Genomic DNA, 25,901 nt, shown 5'->3' on the forward strand with positions numbered 1-25,901 from the left:
ACTTATATCCAGTATAAGGGGGCTTCTCAGCCACAGCTGGTTCCTATATTGATCTTTATGTTCGAGTCACAGCTGAGCTATCGAGGTAGGAAATAGATAAACGAATGAAGAAATTAGTGATTAACAAATTAAATACATCAAAATGCTCTCAAAAAAAGATAAGGACATTCAAATGTACTACATTGACAAATGAAAAATATATTTATAATTATATTAATTGTAATATATTTGTTTCTGTATTTATTGATCTATAATTATATTTAATTCATTCATTTCCTCGTATATTTGTATATTATTTATCCATTTACATGTTTCTCCATCTATTTCTTTATTTATTAATCAATTTCTCCAACATATTACAGCGTTCACATACTTTGCATACCTTCAGAGGCAGCTAACGTGTACATTGTATCATTAACGTGTGGAGTGCTCTCCCTCACCTGCAGGAGGAGACAGAGACCTGAGGACAGGTGATGCAACCAGAGCACGGCTCGTTGAGGCTGATGGAGATCATGAGATGGGAGCATAGTTCGATAGATTATGAAAAAAAGACACTTCAAGATGATGATTTTGGAAATAGCAGTTTGTAAAATGCGTGAATTTAAATATGTTATTCATAAATGGGCTCTCATGTGTTATGTGATACAATAAAAATGAGCACAAAGACGAGTACTGAAAAAAGAAAACAAGTCACAGTCTTCCCCCCGACTGCGGTTAGTACAATGTGTGCTCAACGTCCAAGGACACGACGGTCTTCTCTGTTGTCACCATTTGTCATTTGTTTGTTTCACATTGTGGATGAATCGGCTCTCCTCGGGTCTCCTCGGGTCTGTCCTCTGTCTCTGAGATCATTGCTTCGGTTTGGCTCAGCTTCCATCGACCTCACCTCCAGCTGCATCAGGTAGCTGTTTTCAGCAGATAGCTCCGGTTAAGGTCTCTGTGCACCGTCAGTGACTCGATGGTCAACACGCTGGACAGTATCTGCTCATTCGTCTCAGGAGTTGATGGAGATCAAAACAGAGCTCAATCAATCAAAGCTGTTTTCTCACTTTGCTGTACTGCCCCCATGTGGACCAGAAACATTAAATTAGTCTTTTTGCAATCGCATCATTTCTGGAACTCGGGCCACAAAGAGAATAATAATGTCCACAAAATACAAAATATCTTGCATCTCTTGCAAAAGTAAACACTTTCAAATCTTCTAAAATATATATTTTTGCAACACGTGCGGTATGAACCCCTGTAATGTAGTCATTTTCATTTGTAGCATGCTGTGAATATAAAAAAGACTGAATACAAATGCAATGTGTTTATTCTCAATACTCAATAATCAGACATAAATACTTTAACTGACGATGACATGAACATAGTAACTGTATTGTACTTTAAACATTATACTCTGTAACGTTCCACAACGGGCCTTCATTGTTACACACTGAGAAACATAAAGAAAGGGCTCACAACTAATTTGATAAAAAGCGGAACGAGTGAGGTGAGAAATATTTGCACAGGTTTGTTTATATTATTGCCCAGATGTGAAATCTCTCTGGTCATGTCCCAGCTATGTGTCATGTGATAAGTGTCACCTGACTATCTTATATTGGTCCTGATCTGCGCACTCTGTGACACCGCGGGGTCAGCTATTGCACCTCATTCCACAGGGTCTGTAACGTGTCTGCATGCCTGACTCCACGCCCAACCACATGTACGCTTCCCTCTGACACTCGCACGGTGACGGCCCAACCCGAAATAACTTCCACTCTGGTCTGACTGACTGGCAGCAAGGTCACAGCACATGGAGGGACAGTCAGGAAGGAGAAAGTGCATGAGGAAGAGTGTAAGAGGATGAGAGCTGAGATTTGAGGAAAGCTGATGCTGTCGTTGACTCACGTGGCCACGTGGATTCACAGTGTGAGCGTCGCACAGCAGCAGATACAACACAGACGTATCTGGGTTGTTGATCCAAGAGGATTCTGAATGTGGACCGGACCATTTCAGCTGAACGGTTGGACTGGACCATGCAGCAGTTGTTCCTCAACTTGACTGACAACTGCTGGATAAACATCCTGGACTCGAAGGATCTTCAAGTTCTTCTCATAGTAAATATGACTTGGGTGCACGGTGCTGGATCATTGTGATTGATGAGTCAGCGTGATCTTCAGCAGAAGAATAATGCCTCCATGATCCCACCAACCCACACCAGATTACAACAGCACCTTCAACCAGCTGAGACTCCAGATATCCTGCCACATGCTCATCGAGGATGCTGAAATGAGAAAGACATCTCTGGATGTCAAAATCACATCCTTCGCACCAGGACGCTCTTTTGTCTCTTGTTCTTGTGGGACTGGTTTGGACCTTCAACTCCACACCATCCTCTGCTGGACGTCCAGAATCCTGAAGGTTTAACAGCTTGAAGAACTGAGTGAATATTTACTTCCTCTCCGACACTCGCCCAGTCATGGATTCACAGGGTGGTCCGTACCTCAACATGAGGGCCCTCTGCTCGCCTCTGGGTGCTGCCCGCCTTTGTCAGCTAGCCATGGGCTGTGCGGTGATCGCCATGGTCGCCCACAGTGCCGGGTACAGCGGCTCCCACGGCGTGTTCTGTATGGCGGCGTGGTGCTTCTGCTTCGCCATGACGGTTGTGGTGTTTTTCCTGGACGCCACTCGTCTCTACAGCTGCCTCCCCATTTCCTGGGACAACCTCACCGTCACGTGTGCTGCCTTCGCCACGCTCATGTAAGTCACGTGTTCAGTTTAAGGTGCTGATGCAGCACTTGTCTCGTGGCTCTGCTTCCCCATCTTTTGTCTGCATCATGTGAAAAAACAAAGTGCACAGCTAGGAATGTGTCTGTGAATGATGGAAAGGTTACATGTCCATGTTCATCTCACCCCATGTAACAAAGTGGACAAACTAATTTATCAGATTTAAGTACAAAAACACAAGGTCCACTGACAAACTCTGTCAGACCTTTCAACAGCATCTCATGGTCTGTTTGCCCCACTTCTCTTCCTCTTCTTCCTCTTCTCCAGGTATGTGACAGCCTCCGTGGTCTACCCCCTCTTCTTTGTCCGATCTGAGTGCCCCTACGCCGGCTGTGAAGTCAGAAATTTCCGCATCGCTGTGACCGTGTGCTCCATCCTGTGTGCTCTGGCCTACGGGGCCGAGGTGGCGTTATGCCGAGCCAAGCCAGGCCAGGCGGTGGTGGGCTACATGGCCACCGTGTCTGGCCTCCTTAAGGTGGTCCAGGGCTTCGTGGCCTGCATCATCTTCGGAGCTCTGGCCAACGGGAGCGAGTATTCCCGTTACGCCGCCACCATCTTCTGCGTTGTCGTTTATGCCTTCTGCTTTGCTCTGACCGCCCTGGTGGTCGTCATGACTGTGTGTGGGCGGACAAAGGCCGTGCGCTGCTTGCCTTTTGACCGCTTTGTGGTGGTGTGCACCCTCCTGGAGGTTCTGCTCTACCTGAGTGCATCGGTGGTGTGGCCGGTGTTCTGCTTTGACGCAAAGTACGGCACTCCGTGGAGGCCGTCGTCGTGCCCTCAGGGCAGGTGTCCGTGGGACAGCAAGCTCGTGGTGGCCGTGTTCTCCTTCGTCAACTTTGGACTGTACGTGGCGGACCTGGTCTACTCGCAGAGGACACGATTCGTCTCCTCACATAACTCACGAGCGTAGCACCATATGGGAGCATATCATTATCATGTTGGCTTAACAGGTTTAAGTTGTTAATCTGCTCCCGTGTTGATTTTGTTTGTGCATTTATTTGATATTTAACGACAGTATTGAGAGGGGGAGATGGAGTCAAAGATCCCGGGCCCTGGGCATCACTGGTGCTGCACGTGGTCTAACTCTGAGGCCCCCAGGCTCCTGGAATTCAATGTGAAACCACTCTGGAATGTGAACAAGGCATTTGTAATGCTATGTTCCCCATGCCCCACCCCTCTGAGGTGACCCCTCATCTCTTTAACTCACCCCTTCTGCCCTCTCTTGTTTTTTGGAGAACAGCCAGCCTCACCAAGCAGCCAGGGCCCACGGGTGTGTCACGCCAAATCCTCATAAACCAAGAAACTCCCACTATTGACCAGCGGCATAACACACACACTGCACTCGCTGCTTATATTGCTGTTAAAATAACACATAAAGTCTTGAATATAAATAGTAAATCCAGCATTGGCATCTGTGGCATCCCTGTCATCTGCGAACCGCTCACCAAAGATCTATTACCCCGGCAGCCGCAAATAAACACGAGCTCTCACACTGAAGCAGTGAGACAGCAGCTATAAGAAGCTGCTTCATCAAGCCCACTCATAGCTTGACATAGACTCAATGTGTTTAGATTCACAATGGATCAAATGACTATGTGTATATAAAAGGTTTTGCTCTGTAGAGAATTATTGCCAAATCCACAGTTCTCCTGAGCTCTACAGAGCATTTCAGCGTCGTTAAGCTCCTTGTTTTGGTTCTATAGGTTCGCTCTCACCACTCCAGCCTGTTCACCTGCGTCGTTATTGGAGAGAACACTCCGGGAGTGTGATGACGTAGTTCAAACACTGAAAACCCCACACAGGAGTCGGTCAAACACACAAGGGACTTCCAGCAGGAGATGAATGTTCAGGACCAGTGTTGAGTTATTTTGAAGTTACATTCGTGATGTGTTTGATGTGTTCCTACTTATGTTGCATTGTTTACATTTTACTTAGTTTACGTAGTTAGCAGGATGTCTTTTCAAACCCAACTCAGTGGTTTTCTTGTGTTAACCACGTGGTAACTGGTTAACACAAGTATTGTACATGGAAAATATTCCATATACAATACAGTTCTGTCTGTCTTTGGTTTAGCAAGTTTTTTTCTACCTCAACGTCATCCTATGAATAAAATGACTTCTTCATTATTAGATTGTGCCTTTAAATAGTAAACTACTGTTATTTGTGTTGTGCTTGAATTTAAGATCCCTGAAGTCTGATGATGTTATTCGGGTGGGGTGAGACTCCATCTGCCTACAGTTCAAAACATAACTGTGTGATCCCCTTCACGTGTATGAGCTTTAAATGATGTTCAGTGTGTTCTGTTTGTGTAAATTCAAGGTTTACTCCATGATGTCCTGGCTATGCTTCCTCTTTTGCTCCTACCCGTTTTATGATCTCTTCTTGGTCAGCTCCACTTGTACCAGATTTTAGTTCATGGTGTGATTTTTGTGCAACACACACGGTCTCTGACCAGCATTCATTTGCTTAACAGGGTGAATTGATACCCCTGTACCGCTGCACACTCTGAGAGCAAAGGAGCAGAAACAGCTTGTCCTCCTTCTGTCTTAATTAAGATTTCTCTCTCTCTCTCTCTCCTTAACTCTGTCTCTCCAGATTCCCCCCCCCCTCCCATTTCTCTCTCACACATCATACAGCCCCCGTGTCCTTCTCCTCTTTCTCTTCCTCCTCCTCCTCTCCATCCTTCACTCCTCTCTGCTTTGGTCACTTCCTCTCTCTACTCCAGGATCAATGTATTCCCCTGTCACATCTGTGAGTGCTGTGGACGTATTATATGAAGTCCTTGGGAAGCCACTGGGCCACAGCATACATAAAGCAAGACCGTCTTGGTGCTCAGCAGCAAATCCAGCACCAGTTGGCTGCTCTTGCATCTAAATCTGAGACCACAGAAGACCTCATTGTGGGTTTTAGGGATTTGCTATATTAGTCAGTAAATACAAGTGAAGAACATACAGAAAGAACAGATGAGCAGTGGATTATACATGGCTTTATTTCAACTAAACTTTCAACTTCAGCAATTAATATTGTTGTGTAAATAGCACTGTTTGTTGCTTTGGAAAGCGTTATCATCCTCCTGCAGAGTCATTTCTATGGACAGGCCCTCTGGAGGCAGTACTCGCTTTGCACTCCGACTGATATCTCCAAAGTAGGATACAACATCAGCGGACAGAGAAAGCTGCAACTAACAGTGTGTTTAGCAGTGTGTGTAGCAGCTGTTCCATGTTTGGTACTCACTTTACTTCTGACTCCTTGCGGGTCTCTGTCTTAAACATAGCTGTCCACACACACACACGCACAGCCCGGAGTGTATGAACTCTTTTGACAGAGATGAGCAGCGACAGGTGTCCATCATAAGTGCCTCTTCCTGATTCCATAGCCGCGGGGACGTGGAGGGACAGGGGACGACTGGCTCGCTGTCATGACTAATCTCTGCTGGTGCATGTTGCTGATGTCACTCTATGCTAAATACCTGCTGAGCTGAGAATAGAAATAGAAAAGAAGAATTCCATATTTGGTTCCCTTTCTGTTCTTTTGGGAATTTCACTGTGATTTGTCCGTGAGATTTAGTGATGAGCTGAGGGAAATCCTTTATTAGTTTTGGGGTTTACATAAAATTGAAAACTTGCTTTAACGCTCCTGCTTTGTAGTCATTCCTGTCTCAGACTCATTCTTGTCTCAGACTGCAGGAGGGAGACGTGTGCACACTTGGGGAAGGTTTTCTGTCGGCGTGATATTAAATATGCACATCTTCTCTCACTCAACAAAGCTACTTCTCTCTCTCTCTCTCTTTCTTACGTTTTGTCTCTCTCACACACACTTCTGGGCCCTAATCACTGCTAGCAACAAATTGCTGTGAACGCCTCACCTGCATCCGCTTGTCACTGTGCTGAAAAGAAGAAACGGTTTTGTGCTCTGTGGTATTTTTAATAAATCTCTTGGGCGTATGTCAAAACAAGAAGGAGCGAATGAGTGTTGTCACGCCTCAGCACACATGCGTGATAGATAGTGCAGAAGCAGGCAGTGGTAAATTGACTTTTTGTGTGACTGAGAGGCAGAGTTGCAGGTATACATCACTGCAATGTTCAGCTTGTTTGAGATTAGTTTCGGAGAATAGTTTTGGGAGTCATTTTTCTAAAAGCTGAAGCAACAAGGGGAAGGGTACACTATGCCGTACCCCCTCATACACGTCTGCATCTGTTTTTATTTTGTAACAGCAGACGGGAGGAACAATAATCATATTGTTCCTCTGTGCTGTTTTGACTAATTCAAACGTATACTGACTCAAGGAAGAGTTTACATTTTGCAATTACACTCAAAAAATGACACAATTGGGGCAAAGTTGGGGCACTCACAAGAGGCATATCCTGACTTTAAGTCCGTAAGGTTTCAAAAACACTGAATCCTACATTTACCAGAATGCAATTAGACCTCTTTGCCTCCTCAATGCCACGTCTTTCAAACCACACGCCTCCAGTTTGTAATGTAGACTTTCTGTAAAAACAAATAGGTCTCAAGCCCAAGCTGAGATAACCCTGATGACGTCACTCTGACCTTCGTCTCACACAGCCGGACGCTGTGTCAGCGCTAAGGAGCGGTCTGGCTCCACACATTATCCTTCTGTTATGGGGGGGGGAAATGCTCAGAGTTTTGTATTCCTTTAAACCAATCACATTCGTCTCGCAGATAGCAACTAGATGCCACGAAATCCTTCACACTGGACCTTTAACATGTGAACCCTTTAAAATACAACAGAATCAAGTGATTTAGTATCTGTCCATGAAACAGCCTTTACACCATCATGGAAGGAGATACAAATTGACAGAACTTTTCATTGGACAGTTAAATCCATTTGAGCTCATCTCTCAGTCATCAAAAGTACCTTGCGACGACCCTGGGCTAAAATAAAAGACTGTCTCACTGCGTTTGGGTGTTCACCTGTAGAATAAACTGATGAAATGATATCACACTGCCCAGCTGACTGAAGAGGAGGAGTATTTTAACAGCTGGTGCCGTTGGAAGGACATGCCTTCTGCTTTATATATAGACAGGAGCATATGCAATCCCTCCGTCTGCATTCCTGTCCAGCAGCACCATGGGAAAGTAAATGGAACGAGGTCCCTCAAAGGAGACGTGCAGCACCTCTTGTGGAGTATAAATTTAGTCTGGCATGGCATGGCATGAGAAACACGGAGAGGAAGAAACAGGCAGATGGACAAGAGGGTTGGTCCTATTAAAATGTGCACAGGGGAGATTTTAGCATCAAACTGACAGCTACAAGCCAAGTTCATGGCTTATTTTGATATATGCATTGGTGAACGAGGGATCGGCAGCCAAACTGTGTTTGAGAGCCGTGGCTCATTAGTGTACGCGCCATCCAATTCTGCTTTATTTCAGACTCTGTCAAATCTAAGGGCAGAGGAAGAAGCACTGGTCGACGGCCTCATGTAGAATAACAATTCTTCATTCAAATTCAGGTCCCTCAAATATCTCAAAACACTTCTGGTACCCTGAAGTGTTTTGGTGAGTCATCTTCAAATCTCAGTGCATTCTATTCAAAATAATAAACCCTGAACATATCACGGATTATTTCAAGTTAGGTTTCGAGTACTTCTGTTGGCTCCAGCATCTCAAATTTGAGGCTTTGGTGTCTTTCTTTCTCGTATATGACTGAACTTGAACTTTATTACAATGGTCATATACATTCAGGACCATAAATTAAATTGTACCTCTGCATTTAAACCCATCCTTTGCATTAAGGAGTAGTGGGCTGCTGTAAAGTGCCTGGGAGCAACTTGGGGTTCAGTATCTCGCTCAAGGACACCAACCGAACGAACCGCCAACCTCACCATTCAACAAAAGACAAGAGTTGGTTGGATTAAACATTCCATTTAATGATGTCATTTTCAGCTCTGGAAATTGTGATGGACATTTGTTTTTTATTATTATCTGACACAATATTACATTAATTTACAAAATATTCAGCCGACTAATCGACAGTGAACATCTTCTTTTAAAGATGTATAGCTGCGTGGTTTCAAAATCATGGCTTCCTCAATAAAAATGCCACCTGATAAAACTCTGCCATCAATGTTTGGTTTATTTTTAAACGAGTCAGGGTGGTGAGAATCTTTCGTGCTGAGTAATTATGACTCAGACTGTATTATCTTCTGGTTTGAGTGTGGGTGTGCTTGAACACTGGATTAGTGAGGTCTGTAATAACTCAAAGAGGCCAGTTTCATAAAAGACTAAACTGTACACGTATAGGCTATAAGTACAGTAGGTATAGTATTATGCTCTGATTATATTGTATAGTAACATAATTGTAAGATAAGCACTCTCCTCTCCACCCACATACTAAACGTCCAGTCTATCTGTGTTGAATCAGACATACTTGGTCTGAACGTAAACTGTCAGTAATTTAAACAGAACCTGCTTTACACCTCACGGTTCCTATATTTAACCTACATTGTCCCTGGTGTAGCCGCTTAACAACCGCCCAGAAAACTGATGCAACTGGGAGTCAATACCTACAAACCCCGCCCAAATACTGGGATCTAAGTCCCCATTGGTCAGGAGATCAGCGCGTGTCTGTCGTGATTGGCCCGTGTCGCTGTCTGTTACAGTTATGGCGCACGAGTAAAGAGGAAGCCACGTTGACACAAAAAAGTAGTGTTTTCTGTTTGTTTCCTCACGCCGGTACACAGTCAACGTACACCTGGCAACTCAGGAACCTCCGTCGGAACATTTAGGGAAAGGTAACTATCTCTGCGTGTTATCAATGCGTCGTGTTTCTCATTCATTCCTGGTCATGAAACCTAGCTGACGGAGCGGCTAGGTAACGCTCTCACCGTCCACCAGCATCAACTGGAGAGCTAATGTTAGCACTGGCTACATTAACGAATAATTAAACCTTGTTAAAAGGCGAACTCAACAGTGAAACAGGGTTTACTTTCATACGCCAGTGGTTTATGAACAGCAACGTTACAAACTCCGCTGTAAATCAAGGAATAAGGCTTCACTAAGAAGATGTAATCAGATTACACGAAGTTCATGTTGTTGTTCCATCTAACGTTACTCGATCACAACGTTTTTAATGCTAATTAGCTTTATTTGAATGTAGAGTAGTTTATATAATGTGCCCATATCACAGTAAAATCCGTGTCAGAAGAGGTGTTTCATCATTCGCTGTCTGGACCAGCTCCAGGTCTGTTTTGAAAGGCATGCGGTCTATAAATGGTGTTTTATGGTTGGTTTTGTTCATAGATTTGGTACTTTGAAATGCATGACGGTCAGTGGCTGTTTTCACAGGTCAGAGACTTCTCATCATCTGACAGGATGAGTGTTGGATTCATTGGCGCGGGCCAGCTGGCTCACGCACTGGTGAAAGGGTTCATGGCTGCAGGTGAGGCCACTTCTTTATTGTGCAATATTTGCCTTATACTGGATCTAAATTCACTGATAAATCAAATCGTATTTCAGCTTAGATAAGAACCCCCCCCCCCTCTTTTAGTTGGATAAGGCCTGCAGAGTTGCACAACTAATATTCATGACCATGTTTGCACAGATATGCAGAAAGCGTTTTTAAAGTCCTTTCCTGCATTTCTTTTGTTTTATGTTTTAGATGGCACTTTATGTTTCCTGCCTCTTTACTGTTTTTAGTTTCTTGCGCTTATGTGCCATGTTCATTCGTCTTATCTTACAGTGTTCATTTCACATCTCATTGTACATCCTCTTGGCTAACTCTCCACTTTCTCCTGTCTCCCTCCCCAGGTGTGATTGCTACACACAGGATCACAGCCAGTTCCCCAGACGCTGAGCGTTCCAGAGTGTCAGGGCTGAGGGTGAGAAGAAAAATGTGGGCTTTGTAGTCTGATGTCCAGAAATGGGAGTTCAAATGGAAACATTGGTGCGAGCGTGGGCTTGTAATGTGTGCATGTTGCTGCAATAACACCTGTTTTGCCTTCCCCTGTTTTTTTCCACCCATACCTTTTTTGTTTTCTTTTTCTTCTCCTACAGAAAATGGGGGTGAACCTGACATCAAGCAACAAAGAGGTGGTACATAAGAGTGACGTGCTCTTCCTGGCCGTGAAACCCCACATCATCCCCTTTGTCCTGGATGAGATTGGGCCAGACATCGAGGACCGTCACCTCATAGTCTCCTGTGCAGCAGGCGTCACCATCAGCTCCATAGAGAAGGTCAGCCACTGTTTCTCTCGCTCTCTCTCTCGTGCTGTAAAGCCTCTGTTATACTGCGAACACCACAGACATGCAGCTTAATCCAGACCTTTTAATCTGCCGAACATGTTGTGCCGGTTGTGCCGGTTCAGCCAGTTTACATGAAGGCAAACTGGTTTAAGCTTGTACACTGGACAGGTTTTGTGTCGAATACTGGTTCCCTGTCTGTGTGTTTTCTATCTTTTTCCTCCATCGTCTTAAGTTTCATCAATGCTTCCAAACAAGTTAAAGAACATTGTCCTACATCCTGCCTCCTCCACACTCCTATCGTGTTTTTTCCATTTACAGAAGCTGCTTCAGTATTGTCAAGCTCCTAAAGTCATGAGGTGTATGACAAATACCCCGGTGGTGGTGAGAGAGGGAGCTACAGTGTACGCTACTGGGACGCATGCTCTGGTAAAGTGCATTGTTGATACGAGAGTCAAATATGTTTTTGGGATGTCAGTTTTTGCACTGCAACTCAGATGGAAGTATGAAAAAAGCTGCACAAGAAGGTTTAACAAGACCTTTTGCTTTGACTAATTCTTCTGCATTATTACCCAAATGTTGTCGTCCTTCTTTTAGGTGGAGGACGGCAAGTTGCTGGAGCAGCTGATGGCCAGCGTGGGCTTCTGTACGGAGGTGGAGGAGGACCTCATTGATGCAGTCACTGGGCTGAGTGGCAGTGGACCGGCCTACGTAAGTAACTTCAGAGCTGTGTGAGGTTTGATGCATAGAACCAGAGTAGAAGGAAGTCATCACTTTGTGTGTAATCCTTTATCCTAAAATAGACTAGATAGGAACATATGACGTACACAGTAGCCCAGCTGTGGTGATGGCTTGTATTGCCTTTATTCATTGCTTCAGAAAAACGCTCACGTCAAATGCCTACTTAGCAGGTAAAGGTGTGTACTGGAATTGTTGAGGAAATTAAGAATAATTGTGGGTTTTATCTGTCTGCATAGAGATTTACTTGCCGACAGGGAAACCAAACTTACAACTGTGTGTGTGTGTTTATAACAGGCGTTCACAGCCCTGGATGCTCTTGCTGACGGAGGAGTGAAGATGGGTCTGCCCAGAAGACTGGCTGTCAGACTTGGAGCTCAGGCCCTGTTGGTCAGTTGTGTGTTTGATACCGTTTTCAGCCTGATTAATAAACAAAGATATTGCTTAAAGGTGCAATGTGTAGGATGCGGTGATGTTGCAGTTTGCCACCAACTGAAACTTCTCCCAATGTGCCAAGCGAGCAGGAGAACTCCGGTGGCGGGTAAGGGTTAGCTAACGGGTTGGCTCCTTTCTGGAGCTGGTGTTTGGTTTGTCTGTTCTGGGCCACAGTAGACTCATGGTGGCCGGCGATATGTAAATATAAACTCGTTCTAAGGTAATGAAACGCAACGATTCATAAGTCGGGGGATAAACACGAAAGAAAACAAATGTGATAACATCATGTTCCATTTTTGCCGATAGATCTCCTTAAATGCCACACAATGTTTTGAGGAGAAAGGTGTTGCCGAGGATGCACCCATGACTGTGTACAAGTAAACAACACGGTGCCCTTTATCTAATCCCTCGCCTCCTTCCACTTAAGTTCTTTGTCGTGTTCCTGTTTCTCTTCAGGGAGCCGCGAAGATGCTGCTGGACTCGGACGAGCACCCCAGCCAGCTGAAGGACAACGTGTGCTCTCCAGGGGGCGCCACCATCCACGCCCTGCACGTCATGGAGAGCGGCGGATTCCGCAGCCTCCTGATCAACGCAGTGGAGGCTTCATGCATTAGGACACGGTGAGACAGTTGGGAACTAATATAAATGATTCTTTATTACAAAAATAGACATTTCAATATTTGCAATTGTCTCTTGACCCTGCTAGTATGGCAAGTGATCCGACATGGGTTCCTCACTCCAACGTTGAGATACTCTGATCCCATAACATACTACTTAAAACTCTGCAGGCGTTATAGTTGTAGCAGTGAAGGAAATACACACCTGCATTTGTGCTGTATATCTAAACGCACGAGGCTTTCTCTTCCTCTCACAGGGAGCTGCAGTTTCTGGCCGACCAGGAGCGCATCTCCCCGGCAGCCATTAAGAAGACCACGCTGGACAAGGTGCTCCAGCAGCCCGGCATTACAGTCAGCGGAGTGACTAATGGGAACGGCAGGTCGGGGCTCAACCTGTTTAACAATCGCGGCCCCAATAGCAAGAAGAAGAACTGAGTACACCGGCTGTCTCTCACACACACACACACACACACACACACACACACACACACACACAAGCTTGTACATCTGGTCTGAGTACACATCCAAATCACTTAATACCAAATTATTTATTCATGCAGAAGTTCCATGCGGACATTGGACCTGCAAGTGTCACTGCCACATTACACACAAGCACAGGTGCATTCTGGGAGCTTTGCAGACAGTGATAGCCTTATGTTGGGATGCAGGATTACTGTCTACACACAAACACACTGACAAATCCAGATATATACACAGAAGAGCAAAAGTGCATTTACAATCTGTAGTCGGTCTGTTTGGGATCAAGACTATCCAGAGCTGTCGCACAGTAACGAGCATGTGGGCCTTCATGGGATCCTGGTCCACACAGGCAGCAGATGGCTTCTGGGAGACCATCAAGCTCTCAATGATCATCTTTATTTTAAAACCAAGCCATGATGTAAATCATCCTGTACACCTCATTTGTCTGCGCTGATACCGACAGTGTTATACTGTTTAAAAAGACTGAAGATGGAGTTTGTCATCTACGAACGCTGGTCTTCATTAATAATAATCCTTCAATGTTACGATGTTTGTTTTTAGCACATTGAGAACATTGTGCCTTTGACCCTGGGAACCACTAAATACGTTTTCTCCCGTATTAAGTTCATTCCAAGCTTTAAAATTCGGGATGCGCCGATCAGACTTCTTCAGTCCCGATAGCGATGGAACCGCTCCGGTGCCAGTGCTTGATTAATAAGCTGTATTCCACCGTGTGGTGGAACATTAGTACATTATGTGTAAGGCAACATCAGGCTTGACTTAAACATTGCTTTCTTAACTGTATAAAACACAATATAACAAACATAGCTATAAATGTACTGAATTGTTATTTGTCAAAAGTAATGGTATCCAATACCACATTGACTCATCGTCAGCGATACCCGATCCAGCTGTTTAAGTCTGTGTCCGACATCTATCGGTGCATCTGTTTAGTTTTCCTTTATTATTTCCTGTTTAAGGACGTCTGGTTTATAACCCCACATCTTGAACCTCCTAATGTTTTACAATAGAAAGGCACTTGTTACATTATCTCTCATAAAGGAATGTAAGTTGTTACCTGAAGGTCCTACGAGACATTCATCTACACAGAGAAACGATTATATGAAGATAAGTACTCTTATAGATTCTGATGGATCAGCGTTACGTCAATCTGTCCTAACTGTATTTTGTAATGTTCGTTATATTATCCCTATAAGGTTACATGTATGTACTGGGTTTTTTGGGGGGGGGGGGGGGCATATCAACCATTGCGTTTGAGTGTGCCAGTCAATATTAAACGAGAAGAATCATTTCTTCCAAATGTGGTTTGACTCTCAGTAGTGCGTGTCGCTTTGTGTCCTGTGCTATTTTCTCAGCTCCATTTGTTTTACCAAACGTAGACCAGACTCATCAGTGTGTAATTAAGATGCTGCCTGGCCTGCAGATGGCGCCCTATGAGCAATTCTAGATCAAATTACCCTCTCCACATATCTGCAGGTTGAGTGATTTAAAATTGACCCTGGACTAACGTCGGATGTACCTACACCACCTCACTTATTAGTAAATGGCATTAGCTGTAGTAGTTACACGTTGCACCCACTAGTCATCGAAAAACATTCTTGTTTTGTCTCCTCTGGCCCCTCGAGTCTCTCAATCAGATTCCTCTCTCAAAAATACATGAATATGCCTTCAGTCATGAGCGATAAATGTGTTTTGGTCTCTGGCCTGGAGGGGCATTGTCATTGGCTGTTGCAAGAGGAAACACAGTCCAATTGTAGAAGCTGTCGGTCAGCAGGACAAATGACCAATGAGTGGGATCATGGATTTCTCTGCCGGTCCAACCGTCTCCTCTTCTCCTCTATTGTTCTAATAGTATTAATTAACGAAATAAGAAAAGAACCTTTCCTTAAATACACATACCCATTACATAATGTAAAAGTAATCCAGTCCGGCATGAAATATCCTACTTATGTATGAATGTGTTTTCAGCTGAATGTACTTATAGATTGATACCACTGATTGAGAATCAAAAGCATTCTAGAGTACTATCCACTGTGATATCTATTGTTAATGACATTATTGGGTTGTGTAACTCCGTGTAAGTAACATCTTCGTCTAGAAGGCTCTCGAGGTGAAATGTTAACTATTTTATTTACACTTTGGTAGTTAGGTACTTAAGATAGGGGTCGGACCCCTCCAAAGGGTCACCAGATAAATCTGAGGGATGAGGAGAGAAGATCTGCACAAATTAAGTTCAGTTTTTTTTTTTTTACTTTTCTCTTTTCTGAACTTTTTGGGCCTCAAATAGTGATTTAAATGAAATCATCTCCAATGTGAGAAGGGGCCTCAGTTAGACACAGCCTTTTTGTAATCGTTGCATGCGTGCTTTGTATTTTATAAGATTACCGTAGTCCGTTTTAAATGTGAAATCTTAATCTGAAATACGCAGGTAATAACCTCAATGGTGTGCTTAAGTACAGCACATTAATACATGTTGCTTTCCAGCGCTGGGTGCTGCAAGCTCAGGAACTAAATATCAGTGTGTTCAGAATTGGTGCGACAGAAGAGCACTTACCTTTCGGTATGTTATGAGATTGCAGCAGACTTGAAGTCTGGATATTTGGGCCCGTTCCGAGGCTCCAGGCTGCTACATGTTGGATTAGCAGATGCCACTTTGTGTTGGAGTGAGATAGGCCTGTTGGTCTATTGAGGCAGCACACAGGTGCATCATGGCGAAGTAAAAATGATGGAAGAAAAGTGATGGTTTGTGAAGAGCCGCGTTCTCATTATAATTGAACAAGTTGTAGCTGTTGTAGGATTAGTGTATTTTCCTTAAACTAATACACACACCAGTGTCCCTTGATTAAATTGCGCCCGCGTGCTCTTAGTGCACTCGGGCTGTTTATTTGTGCGTGCAATGGTTTTTCCTCCACCGCTGAAGTGTCTCGGTAATCCCCCTTTTATTGTGAAAGGTTATTCTCCGCATGCTCCTAGCTCTGTCGATAAAGATTAGCCATTCCTGGAAAGACTTCCATTTGCCTCTCATCAGACTTCTGTTACCTTCTGTCGGTCAGGCAGCTATGAGCACCTCTCCTCCACATAAGGTGAAGAGGAAGTGCTCTGTGTCAATCATCTTAACACCGGCAGAGGGTCTAAAATGGCAGTTCAATGGCAGATAATCCTGAGTCGAAAGTTTTTACTGTGTGTGTGTGTGTGCGCGCGATCGTGCGTGCACACGCTCCAGCCCAGCATGGGGTTTCTATCCACAGGTAGGCCAGATGCTACCTGTCATCTCCATTCAATCAATGTAATCACTGACCTTTGCAGCAACATGATTGTTTGCATATGGTATCAGGGCCAGAGGGAGTACCAGAAATCAAGACCAGTGAATAGATTGAAGAGCTTTATCTTTGTTTTTCTCCTTCCATCACCACCACCACCTAATCCCCTCTATCATGAAAAACCTAAAGAGGCAAGCTAGGGAAAGAGGTGTTAGTGGGAAGTCCATATTCCTCTTTTTCACTGTGCACCACTGTATTGTCAGTAGTGTGTGTGTGTGTCTCTGTGTGTGTGTGTTTGATCTGTGATCTCCTGTCTGATACAGTATCAGCATGGAGCAGCTGTCTGGTGAAACGGTTGCAGAAAGAGGAAGCTGTAACAGTTACCACACAGTGAGTGAATCTGCAGTATGGGCTTCCCTCTCAAGCCAACTTGCAATGTGCAGAGGATTCCTGGGGACACAGCTTTGGTCGACTGACGGTTATCTGGGAGTCAGACATGCACAGAGGTGTGAAGGCGTGTCTGTCCTCTTATTCACGTCTTTGAAGTAAAAGCAGCAACACAAGTTGCACATTTACAGAGTTTTGTCTCGTCGAGGTGAACTACTTTACGTGCTGTTGTTTGTATAAAAAAGAAGATATATATTTTAAATGCTTGTAGTGAATGTAATAATAAAGCTGTTGAGTAAAAATTACAATATTTTAAAGTATAATGTAGCATGAAATGGAAGTACTCAGCTCACAAGTACCTCAAAATATTACTTTAATGCAGCACTTGAGTGAATTGCTCCTCTACCTCTACCTCGGTGTTGACATATCAAGAGTTGTTCACTGGTTTGGCTTCAACGAGGGCCTACAAGTGGATTAAGTACTCAGATCTTTTACTTGAGTGAATGTAGCAACACTGCAGTGTAGAAATACTATGTTAAAAGTGAAAGCTCTGCAGCTGAAAGTGCTCATTATGCAGAATTCTCCATTTCAGAGTGACTAGTTCCCGATGCATTAAATTAATTTTATACTCAGAGCATCAATATAGCAGCAAACCACTGTTATATGTAAATACATAGTGGGGTAATGTCTACCTGAGCAGAGAATGAAGTCACGCCGTGTTTTGTAATCCAACCTTCTCTGTGCTTTGTTGACATAGCCGGGCCGGCCGCGCGTGCTTTTAGTGCGTGTTCAATCATTTGAGCGTGCACTCTGCACCGTGTTTACAGCTGATGACCTGACAGACGGTGTCATCGCGGAAGCGTACAGCACCCACCCTCCGGTTCCCCCTTCAGGTAAACACTGCTAGCGCTGTCTTTTGAACTTTGTTTGCCCCGTTAGCGCTGTAAGCACCGTTAGCGCTGTAAGCACCGTTAGCGCTGTAGGCGCTGTTAGCCGTGAGCTGCTCAGCCGTCGCCATGTTGAGAGCCCTTTGGAGGCAATGGAAATGCTCCAATCTCGTATAGAGCACCTTTGATATTGCAGTTAACTTTGGGGTTAATCCAATATGCTGCAGAGTAGCTTAATCTATAATAACCATGAACCTCAAGTTGATTTTATGTATTAATGACCTGAATTTCCATAGAAACTAGTGACTAAAGCTGTCAGATAAATGTAGTGGAGTAAAAAACATATTTGCCTCAGAAGTGTCAAGTGGCATAAAAGGAAATACAAGTACTTGAGTGAATATGTTACTTACCACCACTGCCTGTCTGCCTACAGTATAAGGAGCATTTATACATTTCCTCAATATGCAGGATGCTGCATCTCATCAAGAGCTTGTATTCATCTGCAGTGAGGGCATGCCTATAAAATAAGAAACACATCTTGCTCTCTTATCTTTGCTGAGAAATCGTCTGGAGTTTCTTTGAATGAAAAATTGCGAATGCATCCTGAAAACACAATTCATAACCTCAAATTACAATAACTAAACAGGCTGTATGATTACTTTTGGGATAGATATTAGTAATTTCTTAAATATCACGCCACATTTTAAGTGTCATTTCACAATGTGTCTTTACCTTCAGCAGCCTGGCAGAGATTTACTTTAAACAGTTTGGCATGTGAATGCCCGGGTGGAGGTATCAATCGTTTAAATACCGGCTATTTAGTGGCATTATCCAGAAATAGGCTGCTGATATTGGTTGAGTGCTTTCTTGTCTTGTATTGAAAGTCATTAGTTCCTCAGAAGTGGAAATGGAGTATTGATACGCTACTCTGTACATGGGTCCTAATTGTTGTGGTTTGGTTTTAAATTGTACTGTAATTGAGGATGGATACTGCATGAGAGGTTAATGGCTTTCAGTTAGCTTCTAACAGATTGGAAAAGTGGGATTAGAAAGTTGTCAGATAGCCACAGACAAAACTGCAAAATAACAAAAACATCAGTTAGTATACCTAAAGAAATCTACAACACAAACACATTTTGTCACACTGTTACATTCTCAATGCAAGTTCTTTACAACTAAATGGCCTCAAGAAAAGAGGTAAATATCTGCGGTATTTGTGCAAGTAAAGAGTGACACTGATATTTTGGATATTGCTGTATCATGTCCTTTTAGAGGAAGTACAACGATACGAATCTACATGTCACGTATAGATGGTTTCCATAATCGAGTTCATCAGCTTGAAAAACCTCTATCGTGAATTGTGAATATCCTCAAACCAATACAGTCATATGTGTACTGTGTGTTACAGAAGCTTATCTCTATTTATGTACTTTCTCCACATTCAGCATGTAGTCCAACTTTTTTTTTTTGGCAATTACCCCAAAAAATGGGAAATGGGGGAAAATGCAGCCCACCAAATGTCCTAAAGCTGATGGAAGCCCAATCAATAACGACCCCATCAGATGTTTAGATTCCGAGCAGACTTCTTCTTCTCTAAGTTTAGACGCATGCACAGAGGTGGGGCTGTCGTGTCACACTTTCCACACTGGCTGTTATCACAACAGTCCATCACACACAGTAGTAGTGTCTCTTTAAATGCGGGTTGCGTAGATCCTTCATGAATGAAACCATGTGATCCAAACATCATTTGACGTCTGGCGCCTCCGACCATAGACTAAAACAAGCGACGAAGGAGTGGATAAATGTAGACCTGCGAAAAGGCGTGAGCGGAAAAAAAACATTTCTCCAACAGTCTCTCCACACCGGGTCCACCAACCATCGGCGAACCCCCAACCTTCGAGGGCGAAAGTCGCTTGGTTTGACTTCTGGTGAGTCAGCTTTTGTCGAAATCAAAACCGTTTCTAAATTCCTTAAAAAGTGCTGAATATAGAGGTGTTGTTTTGCTGAGTGTGCGCGGCCACCGCCGCTGCCGTGCCGCCGCCGCCGCCGCCGCCGCCGCCGCCACCGCCGCGCTTGTGTTGCCGCTTGTCCCGGCGTGCGCCGCTGCCGCTGAACTCACAGCAACACCGCTTGCCATTGGAAGGGCAGCAGTCTGGTATAGTGCTGAATCATCACGGTCCAGTCCTCATACCAGACCCGCACATCCCGTTCCGAGAGACCTGGTCGGTCTGAGCGGACAGCCACGCCGACCGACCAACCGGCGCGTTTTCGTAATAACGCAGACAAAGGGGATGCACGTCGCGTACGGCTGTCAGGCTTAAAAAAGAAAGAAAGAGAGAGAGAGAAGCCATGTGTCGGAATTAAGAGACCGTGCGGGGAGTCCGAGAGCAGGTCGGCTGTCTGTGCTCGTATGGTCGGGGGTTCCCTTGTTGTGTGGCTGCTAAATGGCTAGACCTTTAGAAAGGTGAACGTATAGCTGAGGGGGGACCCTGGACGAGTAACTTAGGACAGCAACATCAACACACCGTGAGCTTCTGTCCTCTCCTCGGGGTGCTGAAGCGGCAGCGGCGGACACACACACACAGACGGCTCTCCCGCTGTCGCTTCACACACGGACTCGTCTGTCGCTTCTTCACAGGTAAGATGAGCGGCGTGCTCGTGAAGTGTGCTGGTGGACATGTTTATGTGTTATTGCGGGCGGGTACATTTCGTCCACTCGCTGCTGCGCGTGCTGAGTTGGCGGTGTGACAGAAGTAAAATGTGTAATGAATAAAAACCGGCGACAACAATAAACAACTCCGGCTGACGTCGTGGTGCTTTTAGCTCGAGAGTAACGTTGTAGTCGGCGGTGAGAGGGCAGCGGGGACTCTGCTTCTGTTATGACATTTGCTTTGTGTCAGACGCTGTTCTTCCGACAGGCCTTCTTCTCTTCATGTATCTCTTTATTACGTTTAAATGACTCCTGCTGTCGGTGTAAACACAGAGGGACGGTCTATTTCCCGGTCGTACACCGGCTGGGCTCGCGACAGAGATGCTGATTCATCACAACGTTGTTATTTCTCAACGTTTGCGCGAGCAGAGCGGAGGCACGAGGGAGCCATGGCAACATGGCACAGGCGGGCGGGCGGACAAAGGTCTGGCGCGCGAGGGAAGGAAGAGCTCGGTGTATGTTTGAGGGTCTGGCTCTGCCACACGGAGGCCCGATGGTGGAGTGTGATGTTCACGTTTGTATGGGATAATTAGAGCTCGCGTGGGCTGCGGAATGTGTGTTTAAAATGTCATTAGTGCTAAATTTGGTTATTCAGCGGGATCAAATGCATTTCCGGTCAAAGTAAATATGAATAATGTGCACGCGGGCATGATTAATATCGCACTGAAGATTATTCAGTTGATTAACCCGTTTGTACTTTTGGGTTGTGACGTGAATAAACCATGTTTACAGTCACAGGCTGCTGATATCTTGCAGTGACCTCACTCACCTTTGAAAGTCAACAAATCAAAAATGCTAAATATTAAATGTATTTGGACAAAAACTGCTAAAAGCTGCAGGGGAGGAATCATTCCCATGTCGGTTAATGTTGAGCATTGACTGCTCATGAACCCACACAGAGACAAAAAAAAGAAAAGCACCTCAATGAACTCTAATGCGTTGCAACAGAATACCCTCTGATTGATCTCTATTAGATGGGCCATTATCTGCAACCTATATGAGCATTGCAACCCATTACTCTTAAACAGCGACGAGTAATGGGAAGCTCTGTGGGCTCAAGAAAAACAGAAACTTCACCCTAATGACTCCATATCAGCAGCTTTAGTGAGAGTCAGCACTCTGCGCAGTGTATCAAAAGTATGTAGTAAGCAAGTTGGCAAGTACTGTAATAGAGGGTCATAATGATGAAACAGTTGTATCAGTATTGGAGAGAAGAGCACCCCCCCCCCCCCCCCCCTTACTGTCTTTCTCTCTCACACACAGTTTCCCCATCTCCTTCCCTCATTGTGTGTACACACACACACACACACACAACCACGGGGCTAAACTTTTTATACTTGGTATCAGTATTTAATCAGTGCTTGAAGTGCATTTCTCTGTCAAGTACTTTCCCCATCCTTCCCTGGTGTTCGCGGTAATTGAACGCTGACCAATGCTTATGCGTGCAACTTTGCTGATGGTGGCGAAGCGGCAAGGCGCGCGGAGCAAAGGGGGGGATGAAGGAAGAGGGAGGAAGAATGAGAGATGGGATTTGCGGAGAGATTGAGAACAAGGACCTTTTTGTCTTCAAGGCATTCCCCTGAAAATGCTGAGGCGAAGCAAATGCGCTCTCGCTTGACAGATGGCGTTTTCACTTGTTACTTAGCACAGCTAGTTTCTTTGCCTTGCCATGTGCATGTGTCTGTGTGTGTCTGTATGTGTCTCTCTCTATCTGTGTGTGTGTGTGTGTGTGTGCGTGCCTGTGGGAGCAGGATATGTAAAACATCTAGTTGGGCTGTGTGTGAGAGCACAGTAAGCTCCAAGATTAGAAAACTGTGTGTGTGTGTGTGTGTGTGAGAGCTCCATCTTTACTTGCAAGATGTTGAAAGAAGATGCAACGGGAAGTGGTTTTATTATCCGTTTGTCACTACATCACTCATTTTGCACTTGGCAGATTCCTTCTAACAATCTGTCTGACCTGAAGCTTCTCTCTTCACGAGGAAGTCAAGTAATGAGTGTTAACATGACTGTGTGTGTGTGTGTGTGTGTGTGTGCTCATATACAAACTTGTTTGATCCTCTGCATGTAGGGGTCAAGTTGATGTAACACGGTGTAAAACCTCCTCTAGGTGTGTGAGGAAGGAAGGATGGGACAGGAGCTTCTGAGCGTTTTATACCGCTGAGAAGAACATATGCACACGTGTTGTGAGCCGAAATGATTTGCTGATTAACCAATTAGTCAATTCGGGAATTAATTGGCAGCCATTTTTTTTAAGTCTCTTTCTTTTCACTTGTTTTTCAAATGGGAACGTTTGTTTTTTTGACTCTCTTCTGATAGTAAACTAAATCTTTGGGTTACAGACTGTTGGTCAGATGAAACAAGCTAAAGAACACTAGAATATCAGATTAATCACAAATAAAAATCATTTTAAATATTGTCATTATTGAATAATCTGATGATAAATATTTGTTTGAGTAATGAATTATTTTCATTGAAACGTCAAAAGTTTCACCAAAGTTGAACCCAAATTAAAAACTAAACTAAATATTTAGTCTACAATGATCCCCTCTTTGAGAAGCTGCATCAGAATATATTTGACATTCGTCATCAAAATAGTTGCAGATTATTTTTTTTATTTTTGATTGAATAATCGATACTTAGTTTCAGCTTTAATTAGAAGTTTACAAGGAAAAAACATGCATTATAATACAAAAGCCTTGTGATAATTGGCAGGAGGTATCGTTACTCTTTCATACGACTGCCTGTAATGCACATTATACTGATAGGGCTACATGGATCAGAACAATAGTTTATTTGTATTTACTTTAAGGAATATGTTTTTCTTATGTAAACCTTCCTGTTAACAAAACAAGGTAAACGTCTAAAATGCATCAGTGTTCAAAGAGCAGCCGTACAAGCGGTCGCCTTCATTGCAGGGCTGTGGTGCTGGATTGCATTCGATTGCACAGGTGTTCACACTATTGTGTCCACCCCTGTGTGTGTGTGTGTGTGGGAGAGTTTGGTGTTTGTGGAAATGATTTCTAAGTAGCGCCTGCATGTTTATGAGCTTGTTTACTACTGGGATCCATTAAAAAAAAGTCTCGTTATTTTTGCAAATCTCTGAGAGTGGGAGAAATAAAAAGATGGAAAGTAAAAGCAGGAGTAACAGACGGAATGGGAGCGTGGGTGAGAGAAAAGTAAGCCGTGGGGCAGATCAATAGTTGAGTGTTTTTTCAGTAATGATGAAACATGGTGTAAGCAGATCTGGTGCATAATCATTGCTGTGCTCCACTGTTCTCCTGCTCCACTGTGTGCTGCATGTCCTTGTGTTGTCTTGACTTTGTGTGTGTGTTCAATGTACCTTCCCTCCACAAGTGTTTTGACTCCTTATTTACATAACCTCCCCGAGAACCGATAAATTCCACACACACACACACACACACACACACACACACAAACGCACACACACACGAGAAGTCAAATGGATTAGGAAATGGAAAACATGTTTCAGTTTAAGTATCTTAAATTACTGCTTTTCTGTATCAACAATTGCGCTTTGATCAGCACTTTAAAGTTACATTTTCCTGTTTTCCCTCAATAGGACTTCTGCGTTTATTTCTCAGACTCCCGTTAAAGGAGACGACTCGTTCCCGCACTTACACAAATAGACACGTTCACTCCAAACCAGAGCAATGATCTCGTTTTGCACGCATGTGTTGCGATATTGAGAATGTAGCCGTGGAGATGCAAGGCCCTAACAGGAGTATCCATATACCAGCGGTTGTCTACCAGTTGCATCATCTCCATGCGCCAATGCCAATTTGCCGCATTTTTTAACTGCAGTGTGACGATCCCCGAATAGTGGTTTGAATTTCTGAACCTTTCAAAATAAAAATACACACACACACACACACACACACACACACCGTGCAGATCAATGCCAAGAAGCGAAGAGAGGGAACAAAGATGTGTGTGTTTGTGCCTCAAATGTGGCCCCAGCTCTTTGCTCTCACCTGTGGCATTACATTAGTTCCTTGCAACAACAGTTCTCCACCTGTCCTAAGTTCACACTGAAGCCTAAGTTTGGGAACTTTGGGTGTCATCTTTAAAACATCTTTAAAACACCTCTAACTCACCCTCACAGTGACTGAATGTGTGGCATGGAGTAGTGGCTTCACTCGCTCACCATTGAACCTGCGTAGGTCACGCGTATCCTCTCTGGATGCTGATTCTTCTCGTACTGTCAACTGAAGTGTCGCTCGTACGTCTGTTTGACCTTCCGTAGACAACGGTGACTGTGCCCGCAGCAGCTGTTTTCATTGTCCATTTAATCTGCAATCTTTCTGTTTATTTTGATTTCTTTTGTCTTTATTCTGGAAACCTTGCAATATATTATTAAGTTAAATTAATTAAATACAGAGGTAGCCTATAGGATAATGCGCAAACACAAAAGGTGATCAGTTATTTGAATGTACCGGTATGATGTATGGCCCTGTGTGTTTGTGTGTATTGTGTCATACCGTCTTAAAGTGGCAGCAAATGTGAAACCTTAAAACGCTCTCCATGACACCTCCATGAGCTACAATCTCCTTTGTTTGTTTCTCCTAAATGTTTGTCTCTGATGTGATCTCACTCGCACGTGACTGACAGTGATGCACGTTTACTTTGCTGCTGCATCGAAACTTTCTCTCAACTTAGTACTGCTGACCAGGGACGTACAGCGTCCGGGGGAAATAAACATTAACACGCCGCTTCACTTATCGCCGTCTCCCTCACAACCCTCTGTTTGTTCTTCACACACACACACACACACACACACACACACACACACACACACACACACACACACACACACACACACACACACACACACACACACACACACACACACACAAAGAGAGTACCAACTTCACCTACGGTACATACTTCTCTCCTCTTCCAAAAAAAAAAAGCACTTATGAAAAAAGGAGCCAGAGCTCAATTGCCCTGACAGTGCAGTTATTTTTTTGCTTGTGTTGGGAAATTTGTCATCACACTCCGACTTACTACCTGGAATGGGAAAAACGTGTTGACGCCAGGACTTTTTTTTTCATGCCTTTAATAACACACTTGCACAAACACACTGTCTCGCACACATACGAACACACACACACACACATCTGAACTCTCAGAGGAGTGTGAAAGTGATCGCTCCTCTCTTGCCGTAGATTATCATTATGCATATAAGGAGCCAGGCTCTCGCTCCTTTGCGATTCCTTTTCCTTTACTTTCCTTGTGTTTCCTCCATCTCCTATGCTCCCCCCACTGTCTGTGTTATCATGCTTATTACACGCTCTGCATACCTCCCAGTTAATAGCCTCCTGCTCCCTCTCCACAGACACGCCTCAAACTGGTTTTAATTCCCCCCCCCTCCGTG

General features: G+C 44.2%; 2 protein-coding genes across 2 annotated transcripts; both read left to right on the plus strand.

The window, feature by feature from the left end:
* The first annotated feature begins 1,806 nt into the window (after nucleotides 1–1,806).
* Nucleotides 1,807–5,330, plus strand: LOC306785162 (myeloid-associated differentiation marker-like protein 2). The gene is made up of 2 exons (XM_079279398.1): nucleotides 1,807–2,742; nucleotides 3,037–5,330. The coding sequence occupies exons 1-2, from the start codon at nucleotides 2,462–2,464 to the stop codon at nucleotides 3,677–3,679; spliced, it is 924 nt and encodes a 307-aa protein (XP_079135524.1). The 5' UTR covers nucleotides 1,807–2,461; the 3' UTR covers nucleotides 3,680–5,330.
* A 4,060-nt stretch (nucleotides 5,331–9,390) lies between these two features.
* Nucleotides 9,391–14,572, plus strand: pycr1b (pyrroline-5-carboxylate reductase 1b). The gene is made up of 9 exons (XM_079279069.1): nucleotides 9,391–9,524; nucleotides 10,078–10,171; nucleotides 10,540–10,610; nucleotides 10,786–10,965; nucleotides 11,293–11,400; nucleotides 11,569–11,682; nucleotides 12,007–12,099; nucleotides 12,601–12,764; nucleotides 13,019–14,572. The coding sequence occupies exons 2-9, from the start codon at nucleotides 10,105–10,107 to the stop codon at nucleotides 13,194–13,196; spliced, it is 975 nt and encodes a 324-aa protein (XP_079135195.1). The 5' UTR covers nucleotides 9,391–9,524; nucleotides 10,078–10,104; the 3' UTR covers nucleotides 13,197–14,572.
* Nucleotides 14,573–25,901: the final 11,329 nt, after the last annotated feature.

Source organism: Melanostigma gelatinosum, assembly GCF_949748355.1.
Source record: "Melanostigma gelatinosum genome assembly, chromosome: 11".
Taxonomy (NCBI): Eukaryota; Metazoa; Chordata; class Actinopteri; order Perciformes; family Zoarcidae; genus Melanostigma; species Melanostigma gelatinosum.